At 42.4% G+C, this 23953-nt stretch overlaps 1 protein-coding gene across 2 annotated transcripts in view; it reads left to right on the plus strand.

Moving 5' to 3' along the window:
• The first annotated feature begins 1085 nt into the window (after positions 1–1085).
• The window catches only part of igf1ra (insulin-like growth factor 1a receptor), a 93254-nt gene continuing 70386 nt past the window's right edge, over positions 1086–23953 (plus strand). Inside the window, exons 1-2 of one of the 2 annotated variants that reach the window (XM_050072979.1) lie at positions 1086–2205; positions 13173–13736. In XM_050072979.1, the coding sequence (XP_049928936.1) occupies positions 2100–2205; positions 13173–13736 (670 nt within the window). In that variant the 5' untranslated portion in view covers positions 1086–2099. The remainder of the gene's footprint in view (positions 2206–13172; positions 13737–23953) is intronic. The other variant, XM_050072980.1, reaches the window with a different exon arrangement.

Consider the following 23953-nt stretch of genomic DNA (forward strand, 5'->3'; position numbering starts at 1 on the left):
TCTAGTAGCCTAACCTGGGGTTTTTAGGTACCTTGCTGGGGAAAACACATCTTAAAATAAAAACCTGAGGGAAAGGCTAGAAGGCTTCTAGACAATCCAGAGTCACGGTTGGGATTTTGGTTTGATTTATTTAGTTAGACAGCTTGTTTTGAGCTCAGGGGCTTCTTTCCCTGGGTAGTAGGCATCTTGCCCCAATAGTTGACAGGATTTTTATTTTTGTGCTAACAACGGACTTGGTTACTCTACCAGTTTATGTCTCCTAACGTTGTGGTAGTTTATGCATCATCATCCTACACATGCTGAAATCATATCCATTTTTTTTTTTTTTATTTAACGTTACGGTTAATTTTCTTTGCTCTTAAGAGGGGCATCTTCCCCCAAATTTTGATGCAAATATTTTAGTACTTTTACTGCAGTAAAATTTGAATGCATGGCTTTCATATGTAGCTGACAGAGTATTTCTACACTGTGGTGTTGCAGCTGACCAAAAGGAAAGGCTAGAAGACTTCTAGATAATCCATTAATGAGTCAGGGTTGTTAATTTGGTTTGATTTATGTAGTTAGATAACTTGTTTTGAGCTTGAGGGACCTCTTTCCCTAGGTAGTAGGCATCTTGCTCCAATAGTTGACAAGATTTTCATTTTTGTGCTATGACAACAGAATTGGTTTCTTTACCAGTTTATGTCTCCTAACAGTGTGGTAGTTTATGCGTCATCATCACCCTGCACATGCTGAAATCATATCCATTTTTTTTTTCATTTTACAGTGTATTTACTTTGTTCTTCCTCCAAATGTTGATGCAAATATCTTAGTACTTTTACTGCAGTAAAATTTGAATGCATGGCTTTCAGTTGTGGCCAAACATAATATTTCTACACTGTGGTGTCACAGCTGATTTAAAGATTGGAACAGGCTGGTTATTCCAGCACTGTTTGGAGACACCCATTTCGGATGTGCGTTTCCTTCTCAGAAACCCTACCTGGGGTGTAAGTGGGAATCCCTGGTCCCGGATCCACTCCGGCTTTTCAGTCCTGCTCCCGGCCACCTTTATCCGAGGCACTATGTGTTTCTGTGTGAGAGAAGCCGACTCTTGTTTACAGCAGAGATTCCACGGCGGAGCGGAGACCCACAGCCTGCGTTGACCGAGGGCGAACCATAGGATTCCACAGCCTCCGGAAATACACGCAACGGTAGTTTTTGTTTCCTGTCTTTTATGAGGATTAAAAGGCAAAAAACACTAAACACGCGTAAAGGGCAGGTCCTTGTGGACACATTCTCCCTCCCACCCCGGCCGAGGTCGTCTAGCTGGAGAGCTGGAGAGCCCCATTCTCCTCTTGCGTGGCACAAGTCTGGTATTTTCTTTCAGCTGCAAATCCGACTGACGGCAGAGATAAGTCCGACCCGAGGAGCTGGAAAATTGGTTTAAAAAGCGACTTGTCACCGCGGGCCAGGACTGCTTGGTGGGGATCGAGAGCCTGTGCTGGTTGAATGGCATAATCAAAAAAAGGTTTTTCATTCATTTTTCAACCTCGCAGCCACCACCCCTGTGGATCTGGACGTGTTTTCTGGCCCCACTCCTCCTTCTCATACACAGTCATTCACACAGGGGGATTCTTGCGAGCGACACTGGCGTTAATTTATCATGGTGGCAAAGGCTTCTTCCAATAACATTTAGTCTGGTATCTTTTCTTTTTTTAATTCTCCTACTACCAGGCCTGATCGCACTGTACGCGCACTGCTGTTTTCAAGAGATGGAGACTGAAGATGGGGATTACCATCATTTATCCAGTAAAATCACTGGCTTGTGTGCCATACCAGCCGACGTCAAAGTATCTTGTGATTGGCAAAAATAGCAGACTGTTTTAGTATTTTTTTCTTCTTCAAAGGAATTCCCTGTTATAAGGGCTTGTGCACAGTTATTTATATTTTTTAGAGCAAACCCTGGGAGCCACGCATTTGCAGGCTACATAAAGTAGCCTTTTTAAGGCTACAGACACATTTATTTTTCCTCTTTTTTCCTCTTATTTGTTTCGGAGCCGGTGTGCACAACCTTTTATTTTTTACTTTGAATTTTATTTTATTTTTTGAAGAGGTGAATAATGCTAAGGAACATGAGATCTGACACACGGATGGGTAGCCCGACCTTGTATTGGGGTCTGATGCTGTATGTCTCCACTATGTGCATCTGGTCCACACATGCAGAGAGTAAGTATTTTTATTATTTTATTTGAATATTTTATTAAAGTTTATTAGGTGAAAGTGGGTTGGCCTTAATGCGCAATGTAGCCTACCTTTTGTATCCCAGTTTAACCTCTTATTAATCAGTCTTTTGCTGACTGATGCCATGCGTAATGTGTGAAAATGTATGAAATGTGTTTATTAAAAAGGAAATAAAGGGACTATACTCTTAAGGCAGGATCTAGTCCCTCCACAGTGAGCATATAGCTCACCGACGTTCGCCTTTTACTTACATATTAGCAGAGGACCATGTGGTATAGCTGCCCGTCAGTAGGTGAACACGTTAAGGCACAAAATGTGCGTTATTGTGCGCAATATCACCTCATGTGATGAAGCGGTTTGGTTCATGTAGAAACAGGCACAGCAACCAGGCACACGTCGGCGTAATCTTCACGTTAGACATCCAGAGAGCAGAGGATGAATCCAGGGACCAGAGCTGAAGGTTACTACGACCATGTGGCCATTTTGCATTTCGTGGTGTGGCGTTGCTGCGCATGAAAAACCTAAATCAAACACCAACCTTTGCTTCCAGCTCAACTGACACAAACAAAATATCATAATTAAGCCGACTGTCTTCATAAAGAGTCATCATGATGATAAAAACAGTCGGAGGTAATCATGTTTTATCTCCATACCCTATTCTAAGTGAACTAAATAGCTGCTCTGTATATGCTATGGGCCTATGTGGTGTTAATTAATTCAAGCCTTTACATACAGGAGCACCTGAGTTCAGGTTGTTTCTAATCCACTCTTTACCCACATGCCTTCACACTGAGGGAACAACAGAGATGATAGATGGTTATTAAACATGTAGAACTTTAATTTTAGTCTTGGAACAATGCTTAAAATTAGTACAAACTCATTAAAATCACTGGTGACTATGTGAACTTGGGCTTTCATTTTGAGTGCTTCATGTTTTTAGTCACCAATCAGACTTTTAATAATCATTCCTCATGAATTTTAGGCACCTTTACATCTTTAACTCACTTGTAAGTCATGCAAAATGTCTCGAGCGTCTATTTCAGGCTGTTATTCCACTGTTTTAGTTTGTTTTTTAACATTTATAATGCGTTCAGAAATGCTTCAGCGAGCATATTTTGCATTTTTTTTATCTAATCTTATAGCAAACCAATCTAATGCTCTGTATATAGCAGCTGGAGTCAAGGCTGCCTTTTTTGCCAATGTTATAATAGAACAACTGGGATTTAATGAGGGTCAGTGAGGGCTGCCTCTCTTTTCAGTGCTCAGTGTATATATACAGCCTTTTGAATGGTTCTCTGTAACTGCACGGTGATGTTACACTGATAGGCTTTTCAGTGGGGTCTTATGTTGGGTCAAGATAATGCGTGATCTGTCTGGAAAAATCTTTAAGAATAAAGTGACTGGATTATAGAGATGATTATGGCAGTTCAGGTGTTGTGTCCATGAAGTTAATATTTATCATTAAGTCATCTTTATAGCGGAAACTGGGATGAGTGTGTGGTAACTTAAAAGAAGTTAGTTTTAGAGTCATGATCCTTTTGAAGCATGACACATTGAGAGAGACGTTTATCCTTTCCTTGGTCAACAGCAAACTAAAAGTCCTCTGCAGGTGCATCTCCCCACCATGAGCACATATATTGTCTGGTTGGCATAACATGATTTGTGTGTGTTTGAGTATTACATCACTTCTGCACTACTTTGTCTGTTTCCTGAGAGGATATGTGGGATGATGGAGACGATTTGACATGGGAAGGAGACGTGTAGGCTGACCTCTATTAGCATTCAAATAGAAGAAAAAACTTTTTTCTGTTCCTATTGACCAGTGGTCCAAGCACAGCCATGTGGGGGTGTGTTTCTGTGCACCCTCCTGAGCCAGTGAGACACCCATGAACGCAGCAGGGGGCTGGGAGACAAGTGGTTGCTCTCAGATCTTGGCGCTCGTGGTGTATAATACATTAGGCCTTCCAGAACAAAGCGTTCAGAGATAAAGACCATATTGAATATCAAGACAAGGATGGGGTCTTGGGGATGATGTTTACTTCACTGGGCTGCAGAGGGTCAAAATTTCCAGCCTCTATCATCACTTAGTGGAAAATCACCGATATCCAAGAGCTCCATTAGGGGTTGAAAACTTTTTCTCTCTCTCTCTCTCTCTCTCTCTCTCTCTGTTCATTTTGATAATCTGTCCACACCAATAAAATGTAATTAAGATCCCTTTTAACTCTCACCACAGTAAACTTTCCATGCCATGGCTTCCAAGTATGCAGCAAACAAGTCTCCAAAAGAGGGTGAGCGCGCATGAGGGAGATAGACGCTTGGTGTTTGGAAATAGAATGTGCAAAAATACACTTGCAAGAGAAACAGACTTGGTTTTGTTGATTGGAAGAGTGGAGAGTTTGTGAACAGTTTTATTGGCTTTTACTGTTCACACGAAGCAGTCTCCTGTATAGACCGATGCGCTTTACTTCATCACTTGGCACCACTACTATTAGGGTTATAAATAGACATGTCACCAACAACATTGGCACATTGGTTGTGTGAGTACAGGCACCCTCTGTCCCGCACCATGAGGGCACACCAGTGTTCTTGTTCAGTTATTTATGAAGGGACATGTTGCTCCGGAAAACTTGAATGGCGGCATAAATAATCAAACGTCAGCAAGCATTGTGTCTGACATGCACCCCTCCTACCTCTCCCTTTGGGGTATGGCATGTTGCAGTACAGCTCTCCTTGTCGTGACGGGGCAAGAGGCTCAGATATGACTGCTGTCACTCTACTCCAAGGTGCCCCACTCCATCTTGTGACCGACGCTACACGGTTACACACACTCCCCCCACCCCTCCACCAGGCGTTCCCTTCCCCCAGACTGGATGCAGGAATGCCTTGTCTCACCCCCGGCGAGAAAGTGTAGTGAGTGTTCGTAGCCCTATGGTGTGCGTACGAGTGTGTTTGTGCGCATGCTTGCGAGTGTATTGTGCAGCTCTGTGTGTGTGTGAGTGTACTGCAGCAGGACTCAGCGTGACAGCCTGAGTCAGTGGCATGCCCCTGTGTAAGGATGTGAAAGTGTGTCACTGGGCTAGTTTGTGAGAGTGCAGTCAAATGCTGTCCTGCAGCTCCTCCAGGCTGCCAGCTGAGGTTTACAATGCTTAATTAAACACTTTATTTCAAGTGGCCCGTCATTGGATTTGCTCAAACGCAGTCTCTGGCCAACCGCACATACATCATCATGGGCTGCCGGTTTAATGGCCCGTGGAGTATTGTACAATTTGTGAGATGATTGCAAATGTTAGCTCTTCTAATGGATGGCGCTCGTTGTATCAGTTGAAAGCTGTTCATCAAGGACTGAATGTGGATCCGTCCCGAGTGGAGAATTCATCAGCGGGAGATTATTCTCAGAGGTGTTTTCAGAACCTTAGCGAGAAACCTTTTCATTCGTGTTAATTGTTCGGTCATCGCTTGGTTATTTGTGATTGTCATAATGAAGAATAAAGGTAGCTGTAAACACTGAGGTGCAACATGTATGTGTGTGATGTGAGAGCGCAGGTGCATGAAATAAAGCAGAGAACTGCAGCATGCCGTTATGTCTATACGCTCACATTCAATCGAATGTGAGGATCACAAACGGTGTTGTAGAACACCTTAAATTATGCTTGATTTTTCACTTCACTTTGTTTTCTTTTATTAATTTCATTCATGCACCAGAGCGGCATTGGATTGAACCTGATAGAAACTTCTGTTTCTATTCACAAACAGTTGCACCTCAAGCAATGGTGGGAAAAATATTTTTGGTGTAACTCCAGAAAAGGAATGTTTGCTACAACATATTAATGAAAGCAATAAATTCATCACCATTTCAATTTAAAGTTAAGATTTAGGGGGGATTTAGTGGCATCTAACGTGAGGATTGCAGATCGCAACTGTCTGAAACTTTGCCCGGAATTCCTTCAGTGTTCATTGTTCAGTTTTTACTGGGAGCCAAATAATCTATAAAGGTTGCTTCCTCTCCAGAACAAATGGAGCCAGTGATTTAAACAGCTAAAAACACTGAATGAAGCTTTTTTACATTATAAAATCTAGAATAAACCATTGCTGTTTACTGCAAAGGGGCTGCAAAATATGGTGGTTGACGCAAAAACACTGATTGCCCTATCTAGAGGCAGCGTTTGGTTTGTCTGTTCTGGGCTACTGTAGAAACATGGCAAACTCTGTAGATGTGTACCCACTCCCTGTGTAGATATAAACAGCTCATTCTAAGGCAACGATAACAACAACAGTTATTTTTTTCAGGTGATAATACACTAAAGAAAATTATATATCCATTTCCACTAACACCAATTCCTCCCTAAATCCTACACACTGGACCTTTAAATTCTAATAAAGTCCCTTATTTTGTACATTTTCTGTCAGCTTCTGCACATCCTCACAGACATTAACTCTTAATAAAATCACTGCAATTTTACTATAATCGAACGTTAAATTAAATGTGGTTGTTAATCGCGATCAGGTCATAGTGAGCGTGTAAACACAGAGTGCGTTGTCTCCTGCCCTCTCCCCTCGCTTTGGGAGAGGGGGAGTCTTTTTGTGTGAGAGTTGTTATGATGGAGAGTGTAGTGTTACTGTTTGGGGTTTTGGGGAAATCTGAGCCACAGTGTTTGAAGTAAGGTCCACTGAGGGGAAGTGGCCCACCAGACCGCTGGTCAGATGACTTCCAGTATGCTGGGGATTAGGGCCAGTTGATGTGGCAGGTGTGAGGGGATATGACCGCACAGTGACCAGCTCCCTCACTGCATGAGCTAAAAGTGGATTTTAGTGGGAAAACGTTGCTGTCGATTATGGTCCAGCGGAGTTGATTCTTCGCTGTGGAACATCTGTGTATGCCGTGTATGCATCTCTATATGCTCCTCTAATGAGGAAAAGCAGATGCTTTGTGATTGCCTGTGAACTAGAAGTAATTGTTTAATTGAAAAATCAAATCAAGTTTAATAAAAATAAAATCAATCTATATGTTTTGACACTTTTATTGTGCATATATTTATATTTTCTCAATATTTAGCACTGACTTTGATTGTGATATATTGTTCAGGGTAGGATGCTAAACCCAAGATATGACTTTTGTCACACTTTCTTTATACAAAGTGCATACTTGCAAGATACATACAGTATATTTAAAATACTTCTTGAGCTAGAAATGTTCAGTTTTGAGTCAGTTTTCATTCAAGTGGAGTCACGCAATTTGCGGACAGTGAGGCATTTCCAAAAACGGATATTTGTGATATATGTTTTAAATTGATTTTATTTTAAATAAAGCATATAAATATGACATTTTAACACTTTTAACACAGATGCATACTTGCAAGGTGAACCAGAAATTTCAGTCAAGTGGAGTCCAACAATTTATAGACAGTGGGGCATTTCCAGAACTGATAAAGGGATATTTGCTAGATATGTGTTTAAATGGACTTTTATTTTTTAAATATAGCTATAGATGTGGATTTTTTTTAACAGTCTCTTTTGTACAAGATACATACTTGCAAGATACATGTATTTAAAATACTTCCTGAACCTGAAATTTTTCAGTCAGGTGTGCCGGGATCTGCAGACAGTGTTGCATTTTCAAGCCTGTTTTTTTAAATGTATTTTATTTATTCAACCTTTATTTAACCAGGAAATGTCATTGAGATTCCAAATCTCTGTAACAAGGGAGAACTGGCCGTGTTAGCAGCCAATCAAAACACACAATCATATAACACAAAAATCCACAATAAAACAACAACTATTCAAACATAGTGGCCTCTCTAGAAAAACAAGCACATCACATCTCAGTCCTCACATTCTTTATGATGCCCTTTTATATTTGTTATATATGTTTGAAATTTGAATTTTTCTATTTTAAAAAACAGCATATGTTAATATATACATACATAGAACTGGGTGGAGCTCTCTCTGCTACACAATACAACAATAACTTGCTCAAATTCGGTGCTAAAACTGTTAGAAATAGTAGTGGTTTTACTAATTTCTTTGGTGGAAATACTAAACATTTGCAGGCTTCAGCGTGACCATTTGTTTTTCTATATTCCATATCATAATTGCAGCCCTGCTTAGTGTAGATTGACATAGCACCTCTTCAACTCTGCAGAGGAATCTCCCTCATAACCTTCCTGGATGTCTGGAAAAGGACACAACAATGTGCTTTTCCCACAATGCTCAATCTGTGGCCTTCTAATAATCAGTGCAACATGTGTTTTCAAAGTCGTGTTTGCGTCAGCCAAAACTAAGACAAAGTTTATTTACTGAATCACAGTTTATGTGAAGTCAAGATAAACAGCGACCATTAGCCTTGGTTTAATTTGACTGACTTACCAAGGGTCGCGTTTTAGTGTGTGTGTGTATCGTGCACGCGCAGGTGTGCGTGTGTATGTGTTTTTTCTGTGATGACATTTCCGCGGAGGGCCAGGGCAAGGTTTATCAATCATAAACATGAGCCGATGGATCCGATTACGCTGTGGAGATATGTGTGTTTACTCAGCAGTGTGAAGAGCAAAGAGAGACAGGAGGGAGAGACAGACGCATGCATGCAGGCATATTCCTCTCTGTGGACACTGGGGCTAAAATATCCACATCACCTCTAGGTCATTATAACATGTCAGCGCTTTTTTCCCCCTGTTTATGTAACAATGAATAAAGGGTTTGGTATTCAAATTTTATTTAAGCATTGTTTTCTTCACAACAAATGGCTTGACTGGCAACAATCAGAGAAGCCTGGAGGCTTAGTTTGAGGCAACATCCTACTCAATCCCTTTGCAAGGAAATGATTGGAATTCCTGGTACTTAACATGCCTAATGAGAAGAACAAGGGAATCACAAAGAGGAGGTTCTTCTCTCACTTTGCATTCCTCTCTTTCTATTCTCCTCTCATTCTAATTAGCATTTTTTAGTGCAAATCAATTTGAGCTAATAATAAAATACACAGGAATATCTGACACCCTGAAACATATTTAATGCATCTAGCAGTTTCCGTTTGTGGTGTTTTTACACCAGCAGGATGGCTTCAGATAGAGAAACATTATACTGCGACGTCTCCCGTCACAGTATCTCTTCGCCCCCCTCCTCCCATCCTCTGGCCAGACGCCCCCTGATTTTATTAATGCCCTCATCAGGAAATGGGGCCTAGAGTTTCTCTTTACTAACAAACAAATTAGTCTTTGTATTTGAGTGGCTCCACCCCTCCTCCCTCTCGCTCCGGCTGCTGGAGAAGCTGGAAGAAAATTCTCAATGAAACAAAGAAGACATGCAGCTCGATGGCTCACGAGTGGAGCCCAGGGGCATTGGTGTTGATTGGAGAAAGCAAATACTATTTTCTTGTGGAGTAATCGTTTCCGTTCTAAATTCGGAGACGTGAAACACCCTGACAGGAGCAAATATAGCCCATTCATCCCCATAAACAATGCGGCTTCTATTTTTGGCAGCACAGTTTGAACAAAGAACATCAAGCGTGGCCTTTTTTTTTTGTCTGACTGAAGTTAATTTACTCACAGGGACATTTTGAGAGCACAGACACACACATGGTTGAATATACGCCAAGAAGAGGCTACGTATGTCATTTCTGAATGATCTCTACAACCAGTTAACCATTTTGGAAAGGCTATCTGGTGGCACAGTGTTTATTTTAGGACGAGAACAGTTTAGCTCTTTGCTTTATCCCCAGTGTTTTGACAAGGATCAGAGTCTCCTATTGAAAACATGCCTGTTTGTCTCTTCGGACAGGCGCTGTGACTACGTCGCTCACCGCGGCAGTGTCCTAAGCCTCTGTAAGAACATAACAGGTTTAACCAAGGAGCTCATATGTCAAGGCATATCCTGTGCTGACTGTTGAACCTTCTTTTAGACACTTCAAAATAATATGCAACCTGTTAGCTGCAGTATGCGCCAGTTCTGTAATTATTCTAAATCATTTATTGTTTCATTAATTATTAACACAATGCATTGTAAGGCAGGTTTTGATCTGTTGGATTTTACAGGACTGTTCAGCTACAGTATGTGGCTGTGGCATCAGAGCAGCGTTTCCCAGACAGGGATAGGCCCACTGTACCCCAGGTAGTGCTACTCATCGGAGATGTGTGGGAGTATTGATGAGTTACTCAGAATTTAGTGAAGAAATGACTAAGGAACTTGAAATAACATGTTGAATGAACTGAACACTAGCCTCTCTGTTACAGCTGCTCTCACACAAGAAGTCTAAAAAGTTATGTACAATTAATGGATAAATGGTTAAAATAGTTAGCTAATACTAAAGGTAACTGACGGTGAAAAAGCTGAACTTAATGGATAAATTATTTTTATTATTATTTTTCTTATAGTTAGTGGATAGCCAAATGTTTGGTGGATAAATGTTTTTAATTTTTTTTAATTTTTGTATTTATGATTTATATACTTTATTAGTCCCATAGAGGAAATTCAGTGTTTTAAGTAGTTCAAAGTAGTGGATATAAATGGTTCAAAGACTAAGCTAAAAATAAAGTTAATGGTTAAATAGTTAAGAGTTGAAAGTATATAGTTAGCTTAAAAATAGGCCTACAGGATAAATTGTTAAAAGCCTAGTTAGCTAAACATAATGGATAAATGGTTGAAATAGTGCGCTAAAAGTTGGGGAGAGTTGCCAAAATTGTAACGTTTTTCACTTTCCACTCTTTTACTCAGAGATACTTTTACCTACATGTGTGATATTCTCAGGCACACGACCTTCATGTGTCTGCTATCATAAGTTTTTTGATAGAGAAAATGCATCGTAAAGGAATTAAACCGAAATAGGACGCTGTCTGATATTACAAATTAAGTGCATGTGAGTATTAATTATGACAGTGTGAGTTATGGTTGTAACACGGCTAAAAAATGGCATTAAACAAATCTACACTATAGCCGCACAGTCTTATTATATTCGTGTGTTTTAATGATGAAAAGCAGGCATACAAGTTTTATGTATACAATAGTACATATATACAAGTTAATTAATCAAGCTGGGCTAGCAAATCTATGCAGTTACAAATGAGCCAATGGACACACCCATGCTTTGGTGGTCCTTACAGACCAGAACTGGCATGAATGATGTTAAAACTATGCTAACTAGAATACGGTTGGGCAATATGAAGATATTATATCGTTACTGAGATATAAGACTATGTATCATCTTATATTTTGGATATCGTATTGTGATATGGCATAAATGGTGTTTTTTCTCTGTTTAAAGGCTGAAATATAGTAAAGTGATGCAAATTTATCAACTTACCACATCTTTTATTTGTTTTAACACTTGCCTTAACCCACTTAGATGTTATATTCACATTGTTAATGATTATTAATCTAAAATCTCATTGTGTTAATATTTTTATGTTAATAAAATAAATAAAACAATAGTCATCCATACAACTTTTTTTTGCATCAGAGAGGGTATTTGGTCAGAAATATTGTTATGTAAATATGGAGATAGAATTTTCAGGACATATCGCCCAGCCTTAAATAAAAACAGATACATGCAGACAGCCATGTAGGTTTTAGCTCAGCTAGGTTTTGTGCAAACACAAATTTATATTTGAAAATTACCCCTGGATCTTAAGTTATAGTGAGTTTGTTTAAAACTGGTTTTCCAGGTGCCATTCCCCGCACAGTGGATGAATCCTAATAATTCTCAGGGATGTTTACTATTGCACTGCCCATTTGCCTACATGATGATGTCATGATTACATCAATAAGTAATAGTTAGCTAAAAGTAAAAGAATAAATCGTTGAAATAGCTAAAAAAAAACCAGTGGATTAAGGGTTAATAAAGTTAGCTAAAAGTAATAGATAAATAGTTAAAACTTCAAAGTTTTACCACTCCAAGTGGTACAGATGCAAACTTAATCAAACAACCTAAACACTGACATTTTAATTGCAATTAAATTATTATTATTTCTCTTTATGATATCCACTTTATGTCATTAATTGTGTAACATCAGCTACAGTCTCAATAACTTCACAAAAACACAATAAGAAAATGACAGGTGGTGCCATAAAGGGATGCTGGAGCTCATTTCATTTGGCAGGGCTGTGAAGGTGCATCAGACAGACAAGGTAATGGAACTGCTGCATTAGAACACAATAACATTATGAGAATATCATCTGCCATTAATTCCCAGGTGTAGTAATTGATAGGCACGATTAGAGGGAGAGTTGATTGTCATCAATAATAAATGGTGTCTTTGTTGTTAATGTTTGTGTGTGTGTGTGTGTGTGTGTGTGTGTGTGTGTGTGTATGTGTGTGTGTGTGTGTGTGTGTGTGGAGTTGGAGAACGCTCCAGGCACCGGTTTCAAGTGTTGTTTTCCGAGCACAGAGGAATGGCTTATTCAAACGCCGGGGTTATCTGAGGTGACGGACACAAGATTTTACAGGAAAATGTTTGCATCTGATATGAATACAGAAGAAGTATCAGTATGTAAACTTGTGAGGCTTATTGTGAAACTAAATGAAAAGTCACCCCTATGATAAAAATGTCCGACCTCGACGATAACATCTCTCCTTGTTTTGATTAAAAATGCCACCCTGAGAGAACATGAACTTCTTTTCAACGATGCAGATAGAAACATGATGTCCTTCTGGCACTGCACACACTCTTTTTCAGAGCTCTGTGTTATTTGTATGTGTGACATGTTGCCAGCAAAGTACCAGCTTTACCATCTTGACTAACAGGATTATATGCTTCAAGGAGATTATTATAATTAAAATCTTTTGGCAAAAGTAATCTACATGCTAATCTATACATAGCACTGCTGTATTGCCTACCAAATGCTTCTGTTACATTCTGATACAAAGGAATATCTGTCATACTCCCTATTGTACGTTTGTTTTGATGACATGTTTCTTGGTTTGGAAAATAAGGGCGCACCCTCATGTGCTGTCTCTCTGTGTCTTTCAGTTTGTGGCCCGAGCATTGACATTCGAAATGAGATCAGCGAGTTCAAGCGTCTGGAGAACTGCACGGTGGTCGAGGGCTACCTGCAGATCCTCCTCATCAACGACAAGACCAATAACATCAACCAGGAGGTCTTCCGCTCCCTCAGCTTCCCAAAGCTGACCGTCATCACCGACTACCTGCTGCTGTTTCGCGTCTCGGGCCTTGACAGCCTCAGCATGCTCTTCCCCAACCTCAGTGTCATCCGCGGGCGCAATCTCTTCTACAACTACGCCCTGGTGATCTACGAGATGACCAGCCTGAAGGACATCGGCCTGTACAATCTGAGGAACATCACCCGGGGAGCCATGCGGATTGAAAAGAACCCCGAGCTCTGCTACCTGGACTCGGTGGACTGGTCGCTTATTATGGATGCTGAGTTCAACAACGTTATCAATGGGAATAAGAAGGCAAAGGAATGTGACAATGTTTGCCCAGGCATCATGGAGGATAATCCTCTCTGTCAGAGGACGTCGTTCAATGACAACTACGACTATCGCTGCTGGACCTCCAACCAGTGCCAGAAAGGTATGGTGCTTCATTTCAGTCTTTATTCCAGCAGATAATGTCCGGAAAAAACAAACTAGCTTTAAATGTGATGTTTGCGAAACGATAACGGGAATGTGTGCCACCTTGTGCCGCAAGTACAGTAAATGTAGATGTGACTTTGATCCACGTAGGTGGTTTCCAGTCTTGTAAACATTCCGAAATTGTGCGTTTTTTCACCGGCGAACAAATCCCATGAATCTATGCAGTGTTTTTCCTTCATTTCCGTCAGGCTGCAGGATTGTCCACGGGCCAGTGCAAACATTTCCTCTCTGTTCATTACAGAGACCTTGTCTTTAGATCAGGCTATTTGTGGAGTGAAGGATGGCTGCAATATAGAGCAGCAGGTATTAGAAAGGCATACTCAGTTGAGGTTAAAGTTGCTCTGCCAAGAAATGAGCTAGTCTACCTGTCTGGACCATGTCAGTTAAATATTTGCCTTAGGGACTTTTTGCAATTTATGAAAAGGGGTATATTGAAGAATTTGTGGGAGGGTCATCCTTGTTTAACTTCGGCCCGCGCGGTAGGGTCATGCATTTTTAAAAACAGTTCAGAGGAGGGTCATATCATCTATATATATAGTTAAATTTAAATCCATTTCAATCTGCAGGTTTTAATAAACTCAGTTATGTGTGTTTGTGTTCAGTTTGTCTCAGTCACAGCTCTCGAGACGAGTGTAGCAGCTTGTAGCGACATTGCATACATTCACCGCTCTTTCTCTCTCAGATGTCAGAGTAAAAGACAGCTTGTGCTTTTTGATTAGAAATTGGGACAACCAGATCAGCCGTCTCATGCCTCTTCAAAACTACTGTAGAAGGCAGTTCAAGCCTTTGTGATATGCTCCTGCAGCCTGTTTGACACACACAGACTCAGCTGAGCTGTTGATGAAACGCTCCCCTTCGTTCTGATATGAAATCCAACTATTTTAATAATATCATGTTTCGTGGCTGTGTCGCTTTTCGTGCCGTCGTTTTTAAAGATATCAGGCTCCTGGTTGTTTCCTTAGGCCAAACTGTGCTTTGTTTTTTAGCATTTCACAGAGGGTGCAGAGGGTTTGCAGAGGCTGCTTTTATTAGAGGTTCAAATTCCTTCACAGACTGCACGTCAGAATAACACAATGGCCTATCTCGACAGCTGAAATGCTAATCACAAATATTCAGAAAAGACTATGGACATATCTTAAAATACAAAAACTCTTGATGTCACGTAACGTGTTAAAAAGAATTAAGATACATTAATGGTGCTTTAATTTCAGTATGTGTCTCAAAATATCCACAGTGTGCCATAACTTGGTTAATTCAAAGATATATTATTGTATTTTTTCCTTGGGAAAAACTTTTTGTTCTGCTATAGAAAACTTGTGTCAGACTTCCGCTCCGTGCCATTTTCCCTGTCCTCTCATCTGTGTGATATAATGGTGGGAAAATGTTCCTCCAGCCCTTTTTCTATTGAAGACCTGTGTACAGCTCCCATGGTCAGTTAGGAGTCTCAAACACCACCCTCCTTCACCCCCGGGGACCCTCAGAACAAATAGTGGAAATCAAGCTTGCGTCTTTTCCCTGGTGACCACGTCTGTGTCTATAGAAAAGCTATGGTGTTTATTGTTGTGCCTCTGTTTATCCTCGTATGCACTGACCTGCCAGAGCTCCCTGCACGCTGTTATTGATTCCCTGATCAGTTGGCTATGTGAATTTTAAAAAATTGTTTTGTTTAAAAGACAAAAGAAACGTTTCCTGTATTTGGTTTATTTACAAAATGCTACATTTTCAAGTCATGTCTGCTGCTGTATAGCGTTTGCGGTGAAATCCTCTGTTGTTCTCATATGTCGGGCTCGAGAGGCAGAGCAGGAGTATTGTTTGAAGCAGTTCACTTCTCTGTGAGGCCCAGGCCGAGGTCAGGGTAAATGCATTCATCTAGAGGGCCCTGAGGTCTCAAGGCTGCAGATAAAGGCTCCAGGGCGCTACACAGTGGGGAAAAAAAGGAGGAGTTACTGAAGCAATAATAGGACAGAATGAAGCTCGAGCAGGTCTGTTGATATTCCCGGTTTCACGCACAGATAACATTTCTCACCCTGTCTTTTTAAAGGCTTGATGTGTCTACCTCTCTCCTTCCTGCTTAAGATTCCTCTCTCCTCCCTCCACCCCTCTGCATAATTGTCTTGTTTTTCTCCAGTACAGATGTTCCTTCAAGGGCATTCAGTGGTTTTGTAGTCAATACGGCCCGGTCTCCTCTTTAATTACACTACATGAGGAGGGAGTGCTGTCTGCCTTGCACACTACTTTAGCCTCTGGGCCTTCTGGTGCTTCACAAGGCAACAACAAAACTCCTCTTTCCACATGTTTGTCCACCTACCAGATGCTGTTCCACACAACAGTTTGGGGAGTATTAGATGAGAGGTGAATGTAAATATAACGCTGGGAAGAACAAGCCAGGTTAATGCTGTACTTGTGGCCGGATAGAAGCGAGTGGGAGTGACCGTGTTGGGATGTGCAGATTGGTTCTGGGTGCTTTTTAGTGGCGGGCAGCGATGCGTGGAGAGGCCCCAACTGAGGAGCCGTACGCAGGAGGAGGGGCACTGAGGGGAAATGTCAGACAAATGTCAAGTATACAAGCTCAATGGCAAGCTCTTGCTAAAGCTCAGTGCTCGGAGGGTTGAAAAATGCCCGTCACTCCCCTTGTTTTTTATCCCTCCTCCTCCTCCTCCTCCTCCTTCTTTTCCAACCCCCCATGCTTTCTCGTAAATCCTCCCTGCCTTCCCCGCTGCTGCTGCTGCTGCTGCTGCTGCTGCTGCTGCTGCTTTCCCCTCCTCGTACACGCTGTCTGTCCATTTCTTCCTCGCCAGCGTTCTCCACTTTGCTTAGCCTCATCCTGGATCTCATCTCTGATTGTCCTTGTCAGTTGTTCTGGTGGTGTTTCCTCCTCTATTTTCACCTCATTCTTTTCTGCAGGGCTTATCAGGGGCTGTTAACAGCTCTGGCTGTCAGATATCTCTCCGCTGTTTACTTGTCAGGAGACATTCTCTCATCACTGCAGTGGTCACAGCCAAACGGCTTGTTTGGCCAGGCCCTGGATCCTTTGACACCGCACGCTGTTTGCTTTGAGTTTTGGGGGATCCCGTGACTAAAAACTGTCTGGCCCGCTTCAAATAGCCTCCTCAGGTCTCTGTGTTTGCTGCAGACAGGCCTCCCTTCTGCCCCTGAAGCAGAGCCAAAGCCAGATAGACAAGAGGCTTTTAAAATTAGGCAGACGAGCAGGAAAGCACGCTGCTGTGCCCATGCCCAGTCTCAGGGCAGGTTAGTCTTCATAGCTCCACAGGGAGGCACACACTCACACTCGCCGGTCCCCGCATAGCTCACATAACTCCTTTATATGATAGAATATTATCTTACAGTGCGCTGTCTGATTTCAAGGAACATCGTGTCCTCAGTGTTGTATTTTGATATTGATAGACAAATGTCAGAAGTCACATCTGCTTGTGAATGTTTAATGTATGAAAATGTCCACATACGGAAGCTGCTTTTGCTTTTTGAGAAAGCAAAGCTGAGGTGCACTCGGCTAAAAGTGGTGCAGTGTCAGTTTGCATTTTAGCGTCTGAGCTGTGTGGTGTAAGGTGAAATCTGACATAAGGAGACCTGCTGTCCTGTTATGCCACAGACAGTCTGTGTACTGTGTGTCCTTGTACTGAACCCAGGAGAAACGCAGCAGAGCAAAAGCATTTCGGAGGCCTGGCAGTTGGGAGAGCTCTCCACTGGCCTGAGAGACTTTTGCATTTGATAATATGTTTACTCCCTCCTTGCCAGAGACCCACTTGATATCTCTGGTCTGAGTGCTCTGACCTAAGGCCACTTCACAGCAGGGAAAACAGTTTCTCTTAGAGAATGTGGGGTAAGCAGGTTCATACGGACAAACGAAAGCTTTTTTTCTCTTTCTATTGTTTTTTTTTTTGCAAGTTCAACAGTTTCATATCTTTTGATAGAGTTGAGAAGGATAAGGGCAATACTCAGTTTTTTTTTGTTATTGTCAACAAATCCAACGAAAGAACCGAAACCAGCAATATGCCCTTCCGTGCTTTCTGATTTCCCTCAACTTTCTCTGGCACTTAGCCCCATGTCTATTGGTTCCTTCCTGCTGAAGATGTGAATCTTTAAATGTGGATCCCAAATAAATAGTGAAATAAAGAAGTAATAATCAAGTCTTTTTCTTTTAAGGCTGGGCACTGCAAGTTTTAGCAAACAGTGTTCGTCATAATGAAGAAACCTGGTGCAGTGGTGTGGCTCATTTTGGACACTTTATCACTCAGGAATAAGCTGTGTCAGGCTTTTCTACACGGACAGTACTACAACAAATTCTTATTCTGGTTTTGGTTTTACTTGAGATGTACTAGCAGTAAGAAAACTGCACAACATCTCACGGTTTATCTTTTAAAACAGCAGAGTTACACCCAGCTAGTGGTTGACAGACATTTTTCTTTACTTCTGTGTTCACTGTTTGTTGTTTTTCTGCCTCTCTGTGCTAATTAATTTAATCAAAAGGTTATTGACAAGAAAGTATAAATTAATCAGAGAGAAAACAGAATGCAAATCCTCCTTTTCCCTCTGAGGCTTTTGTAAATTGATTTCCGGAGCTACCACATAGCTCATACTTCTTGTTGTCAAGATTAGTTGCGGAGGGATCGAACTGAGCAGAAATTATGCTCTGTTTGTGCTGGCTAAGAGCTGGATTTATTGATACTTTAGAGTAAGGCATGTATGTTAAGTTGGGTGGAATGAGTCTGCCCCTTTAAGTATATAAGGTATAAATTCCTGCTGGCTTACTCATTGCAGTTGTGAGGGGATAAAGAGGGGGAAACACACAGCACAGGCTGTATGCGCAGACTACAAGTGCAGGGCTGTACAGAGGCTATTTGTTGGCAATCAGGAGGAGCTAAACTGATGGCGGTGATGATATTGATAGAGGTTTATTTTGTGTTTGTCCGAGGGTGTTGTGTGCCAAGGCGGGCCGAGTTCTTATGATCATCTGTCAGTCTTTTTTGTTTAACCAACATCCAACAGCAGATACAAGGACGCTTTTTAAATATTTAATAGCTTTTCTGAAGTCCTGCGGTTATAGGGACAGGATGCAGAGAAAGGCTCACATTCCAGTCTTGTCAGTCCGGTGCTTTCCTGGGGGCACACTCAGCACCATGACTCAGTACCCATACATCTGATGTTTCCACCCGGCATGAGCTACTCGCCTGCGCTCTGCTCCATTTTGTACAAAGCTTAGGCAGCGTGCCAGCGTTAGTGCCAAAGAGATGGCACTCATGTCGATCAGACTCATTCATTCCTGCCCTCCCACAGCCACCACGCTAAAGATGGAATAATCAGATCCATCATGTTCTCCACTACCATGCGCAGCTTTTCTTTCCGTTCACCGGGTCACCAGTGTGTCCGGGGGAAAGGAGAAACTGAACCTGTGCTCAGTAACCGTCCAGCATTTCAACACATCACTGCGGACGGACCTTGTAGGTAACTTCAGGATTCAACACGTGAGACTCGGTCGTCCTGCTCAGTTAACTCTGGCCCTGCTGGCACTGTTTGTGCGAGCGCACGCCCTTGTCTCTATTATTTCCCCGGAGGACTGGGGACTATTGATTCACAGTGTTACAACTCCATGGTGTCATTGAAAATAAATACATTAGAGAAAGCAGACAAAGCTCCCTTCATGGCAGCCCTTCGTTCTCTGTGTTCTTAGACGCTTATGTCTTTTTAAACAGTGGTCCAAGGGCAAGAGGAGCGACAACAGGCTGTAAATAGGGTTGTGTATGTGTGTGTGTGTGTGTGTGAGTTAGAGCGAGAGAGCATAGACACAACAGCTTCTTTTGTCATTCCTTCACTGCTGGTCCTTCAGATGTACTATGTATGTCAGTGGGAAAATATCAATTATCTTTTCATTAATTATTGATTACCACAATGTTGCTTACACATGTTGATATCCAGATTTAAGTCAGTTAGTAAACTAATAGAAAGTAAGAAAAACTTGATTAGTATAACTAAAATTAGCTAATTTTACTGTAGTTATATCAGCAAACAGGCTGTGATGCTACATTAGCAAATCATATCAGCACTATTTTAAAGGACCTGATAAATATTTTGGGAACAATTCAGTTTTTGTACAGAGTAAATAACTATAATACAATTTGTTATTTTATGCTGAGCCAGTGGTGTCCAAACTTTTTTGGAATGGGGGTCAGATTAGATGTTTAATACCTGGGGGCCAGCTGCTTCTCGCATCATATGGTTTATTTTTAAAATAAATCACATCAATCACATCAACTGTTTCATCGTATTTTGAGAACGTATTCAACTTTTGGCTGCTCCTGAAAGTGGTGACCCTCGCTGTCGCCTCTTTCAGTGGCGCCAGCAGGATTATATTTCATAGTACCTTTTAACACATAGGTTCCCACGCATGGACATACGCCGTCTACTCAGTGATCGAGCAGCGCAATATTGTGAGCATCACAATTGAGGGCCAGAAATGTTTATACCTCTGGCCCTTGACATGCACCAATCATTGGCATCCAAATGTTTTTGTGTCAAGTGAGTGGACACATCCAAGAAATGCATCTCAGACACATTTATCAGTAAAAAAGAGCCCAAAGACAGGATCTGCTGCTTTTGTCACAATTTTATTTTCAAGATAAGATGATAAATTGTTGAAAAATATGTATGCACAATGCGTACAGGATTACGGCTGCCGGCACCACTTATTTGTTTGCTTTTTTACCATTACAGTAGCAATGTATAGTTCCTACTTGGTGCATATCAACAAACTGTATGGTAGTCCTGTCATCGAGAGGTGAGCGGAAAAATGCAAAGTGATCTTGCTTGATTAAACAGTATTGTGTGGTGGGCCACATTTTGAAAGACAAGTCACGGGCCATTTAAAGTCTGTCCTCAGGCCAGACTTTGGACATGTCTGTGCTAAGCTAAGCTACCTGGCTGCTGGCTGTAGCTTCATATTTAATGGACAGATATCATAGTGCTATCAGTCTGCGTATTTAGTTTTCTGCAAGGACGTGAATAAATGTATTCCCCAAATGTGAAACTATTAATAGTGAGCACTGTCAATTTTATGAGAAGAGAAAATACTGAAAGTATACATTTGGGATTGCGTCTTCTCTGTGTGTGTGTTTTCTGTCTGTACATTCCATCAACATCTCTGCACCCACCCTCCCCTCCGTCTCCTTCCCCTTCCTGGCCTTTGCCACATTTTCTCCCATCTAGGTCACATTCATAAATGTCATTCCTGGGAAGTGTTACCAGCCGATGTTGGTGCATTCGCCCAAAACAGAGACCTTCTTCACTGAGTACCCAGAACTTGAGCCCTCTTAAAGCGAGGGGAAAAACTCTGTTTGGTTACAAATAGTTTTTCTGCTCAATTGGTTTTATTGGTTGCCTTTGGACTTTGAGAGGCCTGGAGCACGAGTTGCGAGTGCGATTGGTCAAAGTGGAATTCTTTTTGCCTCACGCTTTAATTTGTTTTGAGTTCCTCCCAAACACAAAATTGTAACATATTATATTTGCCTGACTGCTCGAGCAGAGCGTGGTGAAAGTCATGAAAAGCCACAGACGCGTGTCCGCTGCTATTGCTAAATTTTAATGTCAACAACAGTGTCATTCTCCGCAATATTTCAATATGGTTATTGCAAGTTAGCAAAGTTCATTCATGATGACATGGGTATACAGTGTGTTATTGTCCATGTATGAACAGCAGGGCTTATTGTCCATTGATGGCCGGCGCCGTGAGTTTATCCGACTCCTGTCCTCTGTGGCCTACAAAGGACTCCTCTCAAAGCACTGACAGATTGGCCTCTTTTCCTAGGTTTCCTCTCATAGACTTGATTGACCAAAATAGGACCTGTGTGTCATGCTGCTAGCCTCCAAAGAGACTGACTGACACACTTGCACACAAACACACAGGTACTCATGCACACATACAAAGCTTCTTCTCCTCCCTCACGTTCCATCCCTTTTCGTTTACAAATTTTCTTCAACTTGTGCCCAGGCTGTGTGTGCCTGCTGCGACTGCCTGCTGTGACTGTGCCTGCTGTGTTCGTCTATGTGTGTGTGTGTGTGTGTGTGTGTGTGTGTGTGTGTGTGTGTGTTTGTGAATGTATGTGTCAGCCCAGTGTGTGTAGTGTGTTTCCAGCCTGCTTGATGCCTATTTGAGCCACCCAGTGCCTCTGGTGATAGGCTGCCTGCTGCCTTCTGGCTGTACAGCTCGGAAGCTGTGACTCATCCTTTGCTCTCACCACTCATTCATAAATCTGCGTGAATAGTATAACTTCCTCTCAGAGAGCCGTGGGCCCCCCCGGCTCTGTGGTAGGTTCCCTTCACTCCTGCTCTAAATGGCAGGAAGGATGGGGGCTATCTCCGCCTCTTAGTGACGCCTCTCAGAGAGGTGAGAGAGACAAGTGCCCACGCCTGCTGCCTGTGCCTGCCCTTGGCGCCTGAGCCGTGCCTCTGTCTGTCTGCCTGCCTGCGTGCCCCGGCTCTATCCCTCCATATAGTGGAGGCCAGACCAGCCATTTACTCACTTGCTGGGCTGGCTTGGCAGTGCTTCCTGGGAGATAATGTGCCATGCCTGCAAGTAAGCTCCGAGAGCATGGGTTAATTCCACAGCGGAAAAAAAGAAATCTCCTGCTGACAAATCTCTCCTGCAGAGGTGAGGATGTACGCTGGCATACCGCAGCGAGAGGAGAGTATCCTGCTTTGCCAGAATAGTTAGCTAGGTTCACTGAGGTCACAGAAACACTGCTCCTCTATTTTCTTGCCCTGTTGTGTGTGTGTGTGTGTGTGTGTGTGGTAAGGAGGTGAGGGGGGTAGGGTGGGGGATTTAATCTACTCCCTCTACCTTTCCCTCCACACATGGCTGAAATGTGTGTCTTTCTTTGAAAACAGATCCACTTCCCAAGGGCATGTCGGTGTGTGTTGATGTGGTTTGCGTCTTGTTTTTAAGCTTCGTGACCAAGTGGCTTTTGCACTGAATGAGCTGGAAGGCACACAAGTTGAGTTTGAACGTCTTAAAGTCAAACATAAAAAAGTTATTGTACAATAAGTAAAGAACAGTTGTTTCCTGTAGCAGCTTAACTCAGGATGAGTCATGGATCTAATGGGTGTGTTGTGTGTGTGTGCACTATCTATAAAAGAGATATCAAGCAGGCCTCAGCCTGCCAGCGGTGTTTTGCCGTCTGTTCTTTTTCGGAGCATGTGCACAATGAGGAGATGAAAGAACATCATAAACTCACAAAGGAGATCTCATGAATTACACAACTAAATGAAATGCCTGTGACAACAACAACAACACACTTCCCCTCAAACCCTTTTTTCTTCACGCTCCCAGTTAAGCCAGCATGAGGATTGACGTTATATTAGCTCCAAACAAAGTTTTGATCATGTCAGCTCTTTACAAATCTTCCCCCATATATCTTTCAGTGTCAACAATCCATAAAGCAGCCTGGCTTGTCTTATGTCATCAGTCTGCTTTCTGTCAGTGACTGAAAAAAAATGACCTTGACCCTGTCTGGTGCCTCCCCTTCCTCTCGCTCCTCAGCTTGTTTTGGTAGGATCCCCAGGGCCTAGTGCAGTTGTCAGCACGCAGCCTAATGGGCACAGGTGGCTGGGGCTCCTCTGTCTTCTCCAGCCCCCTTGGCATGGCTCTCTTGGCAGACCGGCAGCTCCTTGGCCAGCCGCCTCAATGGGCCACTCCAACACAGCAATCACCAGTTGGTGCTTTGTCAGCATTGGGGTGGCCCGGGATGAAATATGGCTCTCAACTTTGAAATATGGCTCCTCCTGTAGAGAAATCCAGCAGCGTGTGAAGCGCCGCAGATGAGCTAAACAGTGCCAGAAATCTGTGTATTTCCTCTTCCCGTATAGACGCAGAAATGCTATTTTATTCATGACGACCATCAAAAGTGATGACATGTTGCAGGGTCACCCCTGTTTCCCTCATCACTGGCCACAGCGGAGCAGAGTCCGAGAAGGGAAGGGGTGGGCGGGCGGGTGGGGGGGTTCAGTTGAAGAGAAATTGTACAGCTGTACTGCACCACGCAGCAGTCAGACAGCGGCTTGTTACTGTGTCAGATAAATATAGAGGTCTCTGGAGCTCCCCACTGCAGCTCTATCTCTGCCTGCTGCTTGGAGGGAGGGAAAGGC

Source organism: Epinephelus moara, chromosome 20, assembly GCF_006386435.1.
Source record: "Epinephelus moara isolate mb chromosome 20, YSFRI_EMoa_1.0, whole genome shotgun sequence".
NCBI classification, from domain to species: Eukaryota; Metazoa; Chordata; class Actinopteri; order Perciformes; family Serranidae; genus Epinephelus; species Epinephelus moara.